General features: G+C 52.6%; 1 protein-coding gene across 1 annotated transcript; it reads left to right on the top strand.

Annotated features, from left to right (window-relative positions):
* Window positions 1-4,389: 4,389 nt before the first annotated feature.
* On the top strand, window positions 4,390-10,363 carry LOC140372542 (uncharacterized). The gene is made up of 2 exons (XM_072459674.1): window positions 4,390-5,290; window positions 5,970-10,363. The coding sequence occupies exons 1-2, from the start codon at window positions 4,533-4,535 to the stop codon at window positions 8,503-8,505; spliced, it is 3,294 nt and encodes a 1,097-aa protein (XP_072315775.1). The 5' UTR covers window positions 4,390-4,532; the 3' UTR covers window positions 8,506-10,363.
* The last annotated feature ends 4,920 nt before the right edge of the window (window positions 10,364-15,283 follow it).

Here is a 15,283-nt window from a genome sequence, read left to right as displayed (position 1 = left end):
CCTGGTTTAGACCTGGTTTAGTCCTGGTTTAGACCTGGTTTAGCCCTGCTTTAGTCCTGCTTTAGTCCTGGTTTAGACCTGGTTTAGCCCTGCTTTAGTCCTGCTTTAGTCCTGGTTTAGACCTGGTTTAGTCCTGGTTTAGCCCTGCTTTAGTCCTGCTTTAGTCCTGCTTTAGTCCTGGTTTAGACCTGGTTTAGCCCTGCTTTAGTCCTGCTTTTTTTTTTCCGGTTTAGACCTGGTTTAGTCCTGCTTTAGTCCTGGTTTAGACCTGGTTTAGTCCTGGTTTAGACCTGGTTTAGCCCTGCTTTAGTCCTGCTTTAGTCCTGGTTTAGACCTGGTTTAGCCCTGCTTTAGTCCTGCTTTAGTCCTGGTTTAGACCTGGTTTAGTCCTGGTTTAGTCCTGCTTTAGTCCTGGTTTAGACCTGGTTTAGCCCTGCTTTAGTCCTGCTTTTTGTCCCGGTTTAGACCTGGTTTAGTCCTGCTTTAGTCCTGGTTTAGACCTGGTTTAGTCCTGGTTTAGACCTGGTTTAGCCCTGCTTTAGTCCTGCTTTAGTCCTGGTTTAGACCTGGTTTAGCCCTGCTTTAGTCCTGCTTTAGTCCTGGTTTAGACCTGGTTTAGTCCTGGTTTAGTCCTGCTTTAGTCCTGGTTTAGACCTGGTTTAGCCCTGCTTTAGTCCTGCTTTTTGTCCCGGTTTAGACCTGGTTTAGTCCTGCTTTAGTCCTGGTTTAGACCTGGTTTAGTCCTGGTTTAGACCTGGTTTAGCCCTGCTTTAGTCCTGCTTTAGTCCTGGTTTAGACCTGGTTTAGCCCTGCTTTAGTCCTGCTTTAGTCCTGGTTTAGACCTGGTTTAGTCCTGGTTTAGTCCTGCTTTAGTCCTGGTTTAGACCTGGTTTAGCCCTGCTTTAGTCCTGCTTTTTGTCCCGGTTTAGACCTGGTTTAGTCCTGCTTTAGTCCTGGTTTAGACCTGGTTTAGTCCTGGTTTAGACCTGGTTTAGCCCTGCTTTAGTCCTGCTTTAGTCCTGGTTTAGACCTGGTTTAGCCCTGCTTTAGTCCTGCTTTAGTCCTGGTTTAGACCTGGTTTAGTCCTGGTTTAGTCCTGCTTTAGTCCTGGTTTAGACCTGGTTTAGCCCTGCTTTAGTCCTGCTTTTTGTCCCGGTTTAGACCTGGTTTAGTCCTGCTTTAGTCCTGCTTTAGTCCTGGTTTAGACCTGGTTTAGCCCTGCTTTAGTCCTGCTTTTTGTCCCGGTTTAGACCTGGTTTAGTCCTGCTTTAGTCCTGCTTTAGTCCTGCTTTAGTCCTGCTTTAGTCCTGGTTTAGACCTGGTTTAGCCCTGCTTTAGTCCTGCTTTAGTCCTGGTTTAGACCTGGTTTAGTCCTGGTTTAGACCTGGTTTAGCCCTGCTTTAGTCCTGGTTTAGACCTGGTTTAGCCCTGCTTTAGTCCTGCTTTTTGTCCCGGTTTAGACCTGGTTTAGTCCTGCTTTAGTCCTGGTTTAGACCTGGTTTAGTCCTGGTTTAGACCTGGTTTAGCCCTGCTTTAGTCCTGCTTTAGACCTGGTTTAGACCTGGTTTAGTCCTGGTTTAGTCCTGCTTTAGTCCTGGTTTAGACCTGGTTTAGCCCTGCTTTAGTCCTGCTTTTTGTCCCGGTTTAGACCTGGTTTAGTCCTGCTTTAGTCCTGGTTTAGACCTGGTTTAGTCCTGGTTTAGACCTGGTTTAGCCCTGCTTTAGTCCTGCTTTAGTCCTGGTTTAGACCTGGTTTAGCCCTGCTTTAGTCCTGCTTTAGTCCTGGTTTAGACCTGGTTTAGTCCTGGTTTAGTCCTGCTTTAGTCCTGGTTTAGACCTGGTTTAGCCCTGCTTTAGTCCTGCTTTTTGTCCCGGTTTAGACCTGGTTTAGTCCTGCTTTAGTCCTGGTTTAGACCTGGTTTAGTCCTGGTTTAGACCTGGTTTAGCCCTGCTTTAGTCCTGCTTTAGTCCTGGTTTAGACCTGGTTTAGCCCTGCTTTAGTCCTGCTTTAGTCCTGGTTTAGACCTGGTTTAGTCCTGGTTTAGTCCTGCTTTAGTCCTGGTTTAGACCTGGTTTAGCCCTGCTTTAGTCCTGCTTTTTGTCCCGGTTTAGACCTGGTTTAGTCCTGCTTTAGTCCTGGTTTAGACCTGGTTTAGTCCTGGTTTAGACCTGGTTTAGCCCTGCTTTAGTCCTGCTTTAGTCCTGGTTTAGACCTGGTTTAGCCCTGCTTTAGTCCTGCTTTAGTCCTGGTTTAGACCTGGTTTAGTCCTGGTTTAGTCCTGCTTTAGTCCTGGTTTAGACCTGGTTTAGCCCTGCTTTAGTCCTGCTTTTTGTCCCGGTTTAGACCTGGTTTAGTCCTGCTTTAGTCCTGGTTTAGACCTGGTTTAGTCCTGGTTTAGACCTGGTTTAGCCCTGCTTTAGTCCTGCTTTAGTCCTGGTTTAGACCTGGTTTAGCCCTGCTTTAGTCCTGCTTTAGTCCTGGTTTAGACCTGGTTTAGTCCTGGTTTAGTCCTGCTTTAGTCCTGGTTTAGACCTGGTTTAGCCCTGCTTTAGTCCTGCTTTTTGTCCCGGTTTAGACCTGGTTTAGTCCTGCTTTAGTCCTGGTTTAGACCTGGTTTAGTCCTGGTTTAGACCTGGTTTAGCCCTGCTTTAGTCCTGCTTTAGTCCTGGTTTAGACCTGGTTTAGCCCTGCTTTAGTCCTGCTTTAGTCCTGGTTTAGACCTGGTTTAGTCCTGGTTTAGTCCTGCTTTAGTCCTGGTTTAGACCTGGTTTAGCCCTGCTTTAGTCCTGCTTTTTGTCCCGGTTTAGACCTGGTTTAGTCCTGCTTTAGTCCTGGTTTAGACCTGGTTTAGTCCTGGTTTAGACCTGGTTTAGCCCTGCTTTAGTCCTGCTTTAGTCCTGGTTTAGACCTGGTTTAGCCCTGCTTTAGTCCTGCTTTAGTCCTGGTTTAGACCTGGTTTAGCTCTGCTTTAGTCCTGCTTTAGTCCTGGTTTAGACCTGGTTTAGTCCTGCTTTTTGTCCCGGTTTAGACCTGGTTTAGTCCTGCTTTAGTCCTGGTTTAGACCTGGTTTAGTCCTGGTTTAGACCTGGTTTAGCCCTGCTTTAGTCCTGCTTTAGTCCTGGTTTAGACCTGGTTTAGCCCTGCTTTAGTCCTGCTTTAGTCCTGGTTTAGACCTGGTTTAGCCCTGCTTTAGTGCTGCTTTAGTCCTGGTTTAGACCTGGTTTAGCTCTGCTTTAGTCCTGCTTTAGTCCTGGTTTAGACCTGGTTTAGCCCTGCTTTAGTCCTGCTTTTTGTCCCGGTTTAGACCTGGTTTAGACCTGGTTTAGTCCTGCTTTAGTCCTGGTTTAGACCTGGTTTAGTCCTGGTTTAGACCTGGTTTAGCCCTGCTTTAGCCCTGCTTTAGTCCTGCTTTAGTCCTGGTTTAGACCTGGTTTAGTCCTGGTTTAGTCCTGCTTTAGTCCTGGTTTAGACCTGGTTTAGCCCTGCTTTAGTCCTGCTTTTTGTCCCGGTTTAGACCTGGTTTAGTCCTGCTTTAGTCCTGGTTTAGACCTGGTTTAGTCCTGGTTTAGACCTGGTTTAGCCCTGCTTTAGTCCTGCTTTAGTCCTGGTTTAGACCTGGTTTAGTCCTGGTTTAGTCCTGCTTTAGTCCTGGTTTAGACCTGGTTTAGCCCTGCTTTAGTCCTGCTTTTTGTCCCGGTTTAGACCTGGTTTAGTCCTGGTTTAGACCTGGTTTAGCCCTGCTTTAGTCCTGCTTTAGTCCTGGTTTAGACCTGGTTTAGCCCTGCTTTAGTCCTGCTTTAGTCCTGGTTTAGACCTGGTTTAGTCCTGGTTTAGTCCTGCTTTAGTCCTGGTTTAGACCTGGTTTAGCTCTGCTTTAGTCCTGCTTTAGTCCTGGTTTAGACCTGGTTTAGCCCTGCTTTAGTCCTGCTTTTTGTCCCGGTTTAGACCTGGTTTAGACCTGGTTTAGTCCTGCTTTAGTCCTGGTTTAGACCTGGTTTAGTCCTGGTTTAGACCTGGTTTAGCCCTGCTTTAGTCCTGCTTTAGTCCTGGTTTAGACCTGGTTTAGCCCTGCTTTAGTCCTGCTTTAGTCCTGCTTTAGTCCTGGTTTAGACCTGGTTTAGTCCTGGTTTAGTCCTGCTTTAGTCCTGCTTTAGTCCTGGTTTAGACCTGGTTTAGCCCTGCTTTAGTCCTGCTTTAGTCCTGGTTTAGACCTGGTTTAGCCCTGCTTTAGTCCTGCTTTTTGTCCCGGTTTAGACCTGGTTTAGTCCTGCTTTAGTCCTGGTTTAGACCTGGTTTAGACCTGGTTTAGACCTGGTTTAGTCCTGCTTTAGTCCTGGTTTGATCAGTCCTTGAGGCTTTATTGTGGTATATTATTGTGGAATTGGGGCTCGTGGTCCGCGTTTCTCTTTTTGTTGATAAAAAACAGATGTTTTTGTTCTAACAAACGGACTCCTCTCTGCGTCACAAATAACCAATCAGAGCCCACGTTCCGCGTGAAGCCCTTAACAGACAGCTTCTTTAGCCAATTGAAATGCGCTTGCGCAGTGCCGCGGTCACAGAAGGCGGAGCAATGTGCCGCTCCGTATCACAACGGAACAAAATGGCGGCCGTGGCCCGTGAGCCAGGAGCTGCTGCGGTTCTGACGGTTCCTCCTCCCGAGCCCAGGCCCCCGGACCCGGCCTGCTCCGGACTGAGCCTCCCGGGCCTCCCGCCCGGTCTGCCTGAGCCTCCGGGGCCGTGCCTCTGCGCCGTGTTTAGCGACAAGGACGAAGACAGGTTCCATGTTAGCATTGAAGCTAATGCTACCGAGCTCCAGAGCCCCGACTCCGCCCCGGAGCTAACGCCGCTGCTGCGGGACTCGGCTGCGGGTAAAGGCCTCTCTGACCACGGCCCCGGAACAGAGCTGGACCCGGTGCAGTCCGCCGTGTCCCCGCTGTCTCTGCCCGCGGCCCTGGAGGCTCCAGAGGCCGGACTGTCTCTGGGCCAACCCAACGGACCAGACCGCGCCTGCACCGAGAGAACTATGACCGGGAGCCCGGACCGGACCGAGCCCGCGGCCTCGCTTTTCACGGCGCTGCGGGAGCCCGCGGAGAGCCGCCGGGAGGACAGCGGGGAACAGGCCGCAGACCGAGCTCAGGAGCCCGCAGAAGCCCCAGAGCCCGGTTCGGAGCTCCGGCCCGGGACTCAGGTGCGGGTTTCTCTGGATCACGTGATCGACGACGCACTCGTGGTGTCTTTCTGCGTGGGACACAAGGTCTTCTCCGGTGTCCTCATGGACCTGTCCCGCAGGTACTGAAATATTTATGTTCTGAAGTATTATGTACTGAAGTATTATGTACTGAAGTATTATGTATTATGTACTGAAGTATTTATGTACTGAAGTATTAGGTCCAGACATGTTCAAAAGGGTCAGATTTACATCATCAGAAATATCATGGTCAGTTTAATACTTTATGAATATTTATCCCAAAAACATGTGAGATATTCAAAAGTGTCCTCACATTTCAGCTAAAAAGCTCTGACCGGTGCCAGTGGTCGGTGCCGCTGGTCGGTGCCGCTGGTCGGTGCCAGTGGTCGGTGCCGCTGGTCGGTGCCGCTGGTCGGTGTGCGGGGGGGGCGGTGGTCACCTGTGTATACAACCCCCACGTGTCCAGTCAGTGTTACTGGATTCATGCATCTGACCACACGTTATTGAAGGGTTCATTAAGTGTTGATTGTATTAATTAAGGCCAAATTAAATAGTGTATTTCCAGTAACATTGAAACGGAACAGCACTCCTGCAGGACTGGAGTGGCAGTGCGCCTCTAGTGGATTCTGACATGGGCCGTTATGGCTTTGTCACTATTCAGGAGTGAGTAAGTGTTCCTTCAGTTCTGGGGGGGCGGAGTTAGTATCACGCATATGTTTGTGCCCCCTGGGGGGCGGAGTTAGTATCACTCATATGTTTATATGTTGATCTCGTCTTCAGGTTCGGTCCGTACGGAATCCCCATCTCAACGTTTCCTCCTCGCCGAGAGTCATCACGGCGACACGTCCCAGCCCCGCCCCCTCTCTCTGCAGAAGATTCATCCCCTGACCCCACGTTGACCCCGCTGTTCCACCAGGGGGCCCCGTACCCTCCTCCTCTGTTCCTCAGAGACACGTACCACCAGAGCCTTCCTCAGCCGCCGCCTCGAAGAATCAAACGCTCCCGCCGTCGCTATGGCAACAGCGAGGAGCCCACCTGCATGTTAGTGCGGCTCCGCCCCCGACAGGTGCTGTGCGACAGGTGCAAGGGTGTGGCCGGCCCCAGACCAGCCCCTTCGGCTCGCCGCCGCCCAAACCCAGAACCTCTGGACGAGAACCTACCGGCCGAAGTCAAACGCCTGCGCTGCGATGATGCTCGTCCAACGCGAGCACGCAGAGACCCCCCTAAGGGGCCCGGGACTGGAGCAGGGGCTCCTAACCCGGCCCCACGGCGACCCACAGCCAGTGGCAGCTCGGGCCGGGACCAGAGGAGCAGAGACACCACGAGGTCCAATAGCCTGCGCTCAGCCCCCAACTCTCTCAGGACCGGGCCGGGCTCCGGTCTTAGATCTGGCTCGGGATCTGGCCTCAGGTCCAGTTCAGGGCCCAGTCTCGGATCTAACTCCGGCGGCGCCGCCGGGAGCAGAGTCCTGACCCGGAGGATCTCCTCAGCTCTGTCTCCACCCAGAATCCGACTAAAGCCACACAGGTACCGCACCGACCCAGAGCCTAGCCCCCCTCCCCTCAAGACCAGACCTAGACCAGGACCTAGACTAGACCCAGGACCTCAGCGCACCAGCAAGAACTCAGCCAAAACCCTGACCAAACCCTCCAGTCGACCGCAGAACAGATCTCCAAGCAGAGAAGAGGCAAGGCCCGGGTCTAAACCAGGGTCTAAAGCGGAGACTAGACCAGGGACCAGGACTGAGACTAGGATTCAGCAGAAAGACCAGAATTCCAAACAGAATCCAGAACCAGACCTGAAAGCAGAGGTCAAATCTGAGTATAGACCAGAGTCAGAGAACAGTACTAAGACTTTGTTAGACCAGGACCCAGAGCACCCTGAGGAGCACCCCACACAAGTCCTTAAACCTGATCCTGACTCCGAGTCTTGCTCAGATCCAGACTACCACCCGGTTCTCCCCAGCCCCTCCCCTTCACGCAGCCGCAGAAAACAGGTTTTCCCCAGACCAACCCAAGACTTTGACCTGGACTTTATCGGCTGGCCAGACCCAGACAAGACCGGACCAGACCAGGACAGGTACAGCACAAAACCAGGACCAGACCCTAAACCAGAAACAAAAAGAAACTCAGATGAGGTTAAATTTGTTTGTAAGGAAAAAGCAGAAAAAGAGACTCAACTCGAGTCCAGTGAGACTGAACCAGGACTAGATCAGAGACCCAAACCTGGACCCGAACCAAACCAGAGATCTAGACCAGTATCAGAACCAGACCCTGAGTCCGATTCAGAGCTCTGTTCAGACGCAGTGATCGATGAGAAGGAATTCCATGAAAGACCAAAGTCTTTGGAGGGTTCTGAAGTCCCGACCAGGTCTAGTCCTGGTCCCAAGTCCGGCTCTAGTCTTCCAGAACCCGGTTCCAATCCTGACTCCATTAATGGGAGCCATGAACCTGAAAACAGAACTGTTTCAGAGACCATACCTGAGCCCATGGAAATGGACTCAAATCCTAGTCCAGACCATGATTCAGGCCCTAACACTAGTCCAGACCAAGATTCAGGCCTTAACACTAGTCCAGACAAAGATTCAGGCCCTAACACTAGTCCAGACCAAGATTCAGGCCCTAACACTAGTCCAGACAAAGATTCAGGCCCTAACACTAGTCCAGACCAAGATTCAGGCCCTAACACTAGTCCAGAGCAGATTTCAGACCAAGCCCTCCCTGAGTCTTGGTCTAAGGAGAGCCCCACAATCCGGTCTCGTTCTGGGTCTGTGGTGGACTCAAGGCCCTCGTCTCCCGGCTCCTCATCCGGGTCCAGGTCCAGACCCAGCTCCAGGACTGAGTCTCGGGCCTCGGAACAGTCGCAGTGTAGCACCAGGTCCAGCACGAAGTCAATCTGTAAACCTCCTCAGAAACTGTCCCACAATCCTGGCTCTAGGCCGGACCCTAGGCCGATGTCGAGCCGCGCCGTGCCGAAGGTCGTGGGTGCAGACGGACGCTGCGTTTGCGTAGGCGACATCGTTTGGGCGAAGATCGCAGGGTTTCCGTGGTGGCCGGCACGTGTGTTGTCGCTCACGGTGAGTCGCCATGGAGACGGGGGCGGGGTGGTGAAGCAGGAAGTGCGGGTGGCGTGGTTCGGCTCACGCACCACGTCCGTGCTGCCGCTGAGCCTCATGTCGCCGTTCCTCGAGACGTTTCAGGCGCGTTTCGACCGAAAACGCAGAGGTCCTTATCGCCGCGCCATCGCCGAAGCCGCCAGCGCCGCCAAGCAGCTGACGCCAGAAGTGCGGGCGCTCATCACGCAGTTTGAGACGTAACCACAACACCGGACCTGAGCTCAGGGTTCTACGTTCAAACTAACCCAACGCTGTCTGTGAGCGGCTGCCGCTTTGTGCAGCACTTACAGATGACATTTTAAAAGCTGCTGAATTTCTCACTTTTGTCTTTACTCAGTTTAAATTGTTTTATTCTGAATTAGTCGCCGAGTTAGTCATTCACATATTTTGACCAGTTAAAAACCTCCTCCTGTATTTACCTGTGGCTCCTGATCTGTCCAGGTTTGCACTGGTTTGGAGGTTTTCCTCACAAAGGTTCACTGGCTCCACGCTGGCTCCACGCTGGCTCCGCACGTGTCTTTCCTCGCTCAGACCGCTCTGCTCACTCAGTGTGTTTACTGCAAAGAAAGTTTTTTATAACATTCGGTTTTGAGGTCTTGGACAAGTCCTGACAAGAACGTGTCGTCCTCCACTAGGTGGCGATATGCGTCGTTTCATTGGACTAACACGCCCCCCCGTTCCAGTTGACCCTTTGCGTCACATATAAACAACTGTCATGTGCATTTTGGAACAACAGCAGTCGCACAGCTTTGTTCATCTCTCATGTCATGTCCGTGTTAGTTATTGTGCAGATAAAGTGCACACTAACCCTGGTGATGTGTTCTTCCTTGTATGGTTAGGTTTCCGAGGTCATAGGTCAGTGTGGGTCAGCGTGGGTCATGGGTCAGCGTGTGTCATAGGTCAGCGTGGGTCATAGGTCAGCGTGGGTCGTGGAGCTTTGTCTATTTGCAGTGTTTTCACCCACACAAAGATGTCTGATTGTAGTGGATTAAAGCAACTTTGTTTTTTCGTTTGCATGTGAACGTACTGACTAACCTGTGCAAATGGGCACTGCACGAGATGCTACAGCAGCGCTGAGCAGCATGGCAGCGCTGCTCAGCACGGGAGGAATAAAGGCCTCGTATTCCTAGCCATAAAATTATATATTATTGGAAATGAATACATATAAATTAAATGTTTTTCAGGCCGGATTAAAAAGGTCTTTGTGTTAAACCGTCCAGAATGAAGCCTTCAAACGGCAAGTGTAAACACGGTTCTATGAACCCGTTACCGTGGTAACAGTTCTTTTCCTTAAAGGTCCCATACCATGCTTTTCTTCCCGTTTCGTAGTCCACCCTAAGGATGTATTTGATAAGTGTTGTGCAACACCCATAACATAATAGTTATGAAATATCACCCATATCTTGGACCCGCCCACAAACCCGGAAATGCAGACGGCTTGGTTTGAGATTCGCTCGCAAAGAGCGATCTGCCTCCCCCGCCCACCCCGTGACGTAGCCTAGCGTGGAGACCGAGGCGTGTGCACCGCTACACAGCGCATGACACAGCGCAGTGTTGGAACAAAAGTAGCGTTTGAAGCTAACTGAGCCTAAATAGCGGCGGTTCTTCTTGAGGACGGGAGGGGCGTGTCACAGGTACAGAGTTCTTCCTGGAGGGGCTGAAACAGGGAAACATGTTGCGTAACTCACCTGGGGTGACTAGCCCCCGTTTGTCTGCTCGTCCGAGGAGAAGGATAGAGACTGTTCTCTAGCTAAAAACTGCAGGAATCAGTCAAAACCCACTTTGGGCTCATATGAGGCACCGCTAGCTCTGTCAGAGGGTTAGAAGCTCTGAAAAGTCCATTTAGCATGAAATGGGACCTTTTTAAAAGCCAAACGCAACATTCAAGACTAACAATAATACTTGGGTAGAGCAGAGCTGACTCATGACGAGGCCTGGAGGAGGACACGCCTCCTGCTAATCTCCATGGAGACACTGACACATCTTTGAGTTTGAGAGCTTGACATTCGATGCGTTAAACATTCACCGACTGAAATTCAGAATAAAAACAATTTAATTTTTTTTTTTTTTTTTCAGGGTTAGAGGCATCGTGAGAAAAGCCTGGTGCATCCTGGGAAGTGTAGGCTGTAAAACTGCTGTAAATCTGTTCTGCCCCAGTGCACCCTGGGAAATGCAGTCCAGCTGATCCAGACCTTCTAGGGAGTCTGGTCTGGTCTAGTTTTAAGACTTTGTTCGGACATATTTTATTTAGTGCCAAACTCGTCCTCAGACCTGGTTTAGTTCTGGTTCTGATCCGGTCTTGACCCAGTTTACTGAGACTTTAACGTCTTTAACGTCTAAATGACAAAAATAAGAATCACAAATAGAATAATAGAGTTAGTCCCTCCCCTCGACCCCGGTCCTCCTCTCGACCCCGGTCCTCCTCTCGACCCCGGTCCTCCCCTCGACCCCGGTCCTCCCCTCGACCCCGGTCCTCCCCTCGACCCCGGTCCTCCCCTCGACCCCGGTCCTCCCCTCGGACCCGGTCCTCCCCTCGACCCCGGTCCTCCCCTCGACCCCGGTCCTCCTCTCGACCCCGGTCCTCCTCTCGACCCCGGTCCTCCCCTCGACCCCGGTCCTCCCCTCGGACCCGGTCCTCCCCTCGGACCCCGGTCCTCCTCTCGGACCCGGTCCTCCTCTCGGACCCGGTCCTCCCCTCGACCCCGGTCCTCCCCTCGGACCCGGTCCTCCCCTCGACCCCGGTCCTCCCCTCGACCCCGGTCCTCCCCTCGACCCCGGTCCTCCCCTCGACCCCGGTCCTCCCCTCGGACCCGGTCCTCCCCTCGACCCCGGTCCTCCCCTCGACCCCGGTCCTCCCCTCGACCCCGGTCCTGGTCTGTGTATTATTGAACTGTTGGACTCTGTTGGACTGAGGTTCTGGCCCGGTTTGGCCCGGATGTTCTCCCTCTGTTTGCAGAACAGAACTTGTGTAAATGTTGAAACTGTTGATGAATAAAACATTGTGAATCTTTCTGTGTCTCTGACTTTTCACTTTTCTTCTGCAAACAGACGGAAAACACATCCTCCATTTTACACCCTATCATGACGACAGAACCCTCTCCATGACGACAGAACCCTCTCATGACGACAGAACCCTCTCCATGACGACAGAACCCTCATGACGACAGAACCCTCTCCATGACGACAGAACCCTCTCCATGACGACAGAACCCTCTCATGACGACAGAACCCTCTCCATGACGACAGAACCCTCTCCATGACGACAGAACCCTCTCATGACGACAGAACCCTCTCCATGACGACAGAACCCTCATGACGACAGAACCCTCTCATGACGACAGAACCCTCTCATGACGACAGAACCCTCATGACGACAGAACCCTCTCCATGACGACAGAACCCTCTCATGACGACAGAACCCTCTCATGACGACAGAACCCTCTCCATGACGACAGAACCCTCTCATGACGACAGAACCCTCTCATGACGACAGAACCCTCTCATGACGACAGAACCCTCTCCATGACGACAGAACCCTCTCCATGACGACAGAACCCTATCATGACGACAGAACCCTCTCCATGACGACAGAACCCTCCATGAAGACAGCACCCTCTCCATGACGACAGAACCCTCTCATGACAACGGCACCCTCTCCATGACGACAGAACCCTCTCCATGACGACAGAACCCTCTCCATGACGACAGAACCCTCTCCATGACGACAGAACCCTCTCCATGACGACAGAACCCTCTCATGACGACAGCACCCTCTCATGACGACAGAACCCTCTCCATGACGACAGAACCCTCTCCATGACGACAGAACCCTCTCCATGAGGACAGAACCCTCTCATGACGACAGCACCCTCTCATGACGACAGAACCCTCTCATGACGACAGAACCCTCTCATGACGACAGAACCCTCTCCATGACGACAGAACCCTCTCATGACGACAGAACCCTATCATGACGACAGAACCCTCTCCATGACGACAGAACCCTCCATGAAGACAGCACCCTCTCCATGACGACAGAACCCTCTCATGACGACGGCACCCTCTCCATGACGACAGAACCCTCCATGACGACGGAACCCTCTCCATGACGACGGAACCCTCTCATGACGACAGCACCCTCTCATGACGACAGAACCCTCTCCATGACGACAGAACCCTCTCATGACGACAGAACCCTCTCATGACGACGGCACCCTCTCCATGACGACAGAACCCTCTCCATGACGACAGAACCCTCTCCATGACGACAGAACCCTCTCATGACGACAGAACCCTATCATGACGACAGAACCCTCTCCATGACGACAGAACCCTCCATGAAGACAGCACCCTCTCCATGACGACAGAACCCTCTCATGACGACGGCACCCTCTCCATGACGACAGAACCCTCTCCATGACGACAGAACCCTCTCCATGACGACAGAACCCTCTCATGACGACAGCACCCTCTCATGACGACAGAACCCTCTCCATGACGACAGAACCCTCTCATGACGACAGAACCCTCTCATGACGACAGAACCCTCTCCATGACGACAGAACCCTCTCATGACGACGGCACCCTCTCCATGACGACAGAACCCTCTCCATGACGACAGAACCCTCTCCATGACGACAGAACCCTCTCATGACGACAGAACCCTCTCCATGACGACAGAACCCTCTCCATGACGACAGAACCCTCTCATGACGACAGAACCCTCTCATGACGACAGAACCCTCTCCATGACGACAGAACCCTCTCATGACGACAGAACCCTCTCCATGACGACAGAACCCTCCATGAAGACAGCACCCTCTCCATGACGACAGAACCCTCTCATGACGACGGCACCCTCTCCATGACGACAGAACCCTCCATGACGACGGAACCCTCTCCATGACGACGGAACCCTCTCATGACGACAGCACCCTCTCATGACGACAGAACCCTCTCCATGACGACAGAACCCTCTCATGACGACAGAACCCTCTCATGACGACAGAACCCTCTCCATGACGACGGAACCCTCTCATGACGACAGCACCCTCTCATGACGACAGAACCCTCTCATGACGACAGAACCCTCTCATGACGACAGAACCCTCTCATGACGACAGAACCCTCTCCATGACGACGGAACCCTCTCATGACGACAGCACCCTCTCATGACGACAGAACCCTCTCCATGACGACAGAACCCTCTCATGACGACAGAACCCTCTCATGACGACAGAACCCTCTCCATGACGACAGAACCCTATCATGACGACAGAACCCTCTCATGACGACAGAACCCTCTCCATGACGACAGAACCCTCTCATGACGACAGAACCCTCTCATGACGACAGAACCCTCTCCATGACGACGGAACCCTCTCATGACGACAGCACCCTCTCATGACGACAGAACCCTCTCATGACGACAGAACCCTCTCATGACGACAGAACCCTCTCATGACGACAGAACCCTCTCCATGACGACGGAACCCTCTCATGACGACAGCACCCTCTCATGACGACAGAACCCTCTCCATGACGACAGAACCCTCTCATGACGACAGAACCCTCTCATGACGACAGAACCCTCTCATGACGACAGAACCCTCTCATGACGACAGAACCCTCTCCATGACGACAGAACCCTCTCCATGACGACAGAACCCTATCATGACGACAGAACCCTCTCCATGACGACAGAACCCTCCATGAAGACAGCACCCTCTCCATGACGACAGAACCCTCTCATGACAACGGCACCCTCTCCATGACGACAGAACCCTCTCCATGACGACAGAACCCTCTCCATGACGACAGAACCCTCTCCATGACGACAGAACCCTCTCCATGACGACAGAACCCTCTCATGACGACAGCACCCTCTCATGACGACAGAACCCTCTCCATGACGACAGAACCCTCTCCATGACGACAGAACCCTCTCCATGAGGACAGAACCCTCTCATGACGACAGCACCCTCTCATGACGACAGAACCCTCTCATGACGACAGAACCCTCTCCATGACGACAGAACCCTCTCATGACGACAGAACCCTATCATGACGACAGAACCCTCTCCATGACGACAGAACCCTCCATGAAGACAGCACCCTCTCCATGACGACAGAACCCTCTCATGACGACGGCACCCTCTCCATGACGACAGAACCCTCCATGACGACGGAACCCTCTCCATGACGACGGAACCCTCTCATGACGACAGCACCCTCTCATGACGACAGAACCCTCTCCATGACGACAGAACCCTCTCATGACGACAGAACCCTCTCATGACGACGGCACCCTCTCCATGACGACAGAACCCTCTCCATGACGACAGAACCCTCTCCATGACGACAGAACCCTCTCATGACGACAGAACCCTATCATGACGACAGAACCCTCTCCATGACGACAGAACCCTCCATGAAGACAGCACCCTCTCCATGACGACAGAACCCTCTCATGACGACGGCACCCTCTCCATGACGACAGAACCCTCTCCATGACGACAGAACCCTCTCCATGACGACAGAACCCTCTCATGACGACAGCACCCTCTCATGACGACAGAACCCTCTCCATGACGACAGAACCCTCTCATGACGACAGAACCCTCTCATGACGACAGAACCCTCTCCATGACGACAGAACCCTCTCATGACGACGGCACCCTCTCCATGACGACAGAACCCTCTCCATGACGACAGAACCCTCTCCATGACGACAGAACCCTCTCATGACGACAGAACCCTCTCCATGACGACAGAACCCTCTCCATGACGACAGAACCCTCTCATGACGACAGAACCCTCTCATGACGACAGAACCCTCTCCATGACGACAGAACCCTCTCATGACGACAGAACCCTCTCCATGACGACAGAACCCTCCATGAAGACAGCACCCTCTCCATGACGACAGAACCCTCTCATGACGACGGCACCCTCTCCATGACGACAGAACCCTCCATGA

This window comes from Eucyclogobius newberryi, unplaced genomic scaffold (assembly GCF_026437365.1).
Source record: "Eucyclogobius newberryi isolate DKJ021-1_F unplaced genomic scaffold, fEucNew1.0.hap1 SCAF_25, whole genome shotgun sequence".
Classification (NCBI taxonomy): Eukaryota; Metazoa; Chordata; class Actinopteri; order Gobiiformes; family Gobiidae; genus Eucyclogobius; species Eucyclogobius newberryi.
The sequence above is the reverse complement of the archived record's forward strand: the minus strand, read 5'-3'. Positions and strand labels throughout refer to the sequence as shown.

Coding starts and splice junctions, on each gene's coding strand:
- LOC140372542 (XM_072459674.1), top strand. CDS start 4,533: ATGCGCTTGCGCAGTGCCGCGGTCACAGAAGGCGGAGCAATGTGCCGC. Junction 5,291..5,969: donor CTCATGGACCTGTCCCGCAG/GTACTGAAATAT, acceptor TCTCGTCTTCAG/GTTCGGTCCGTACGGAATCC.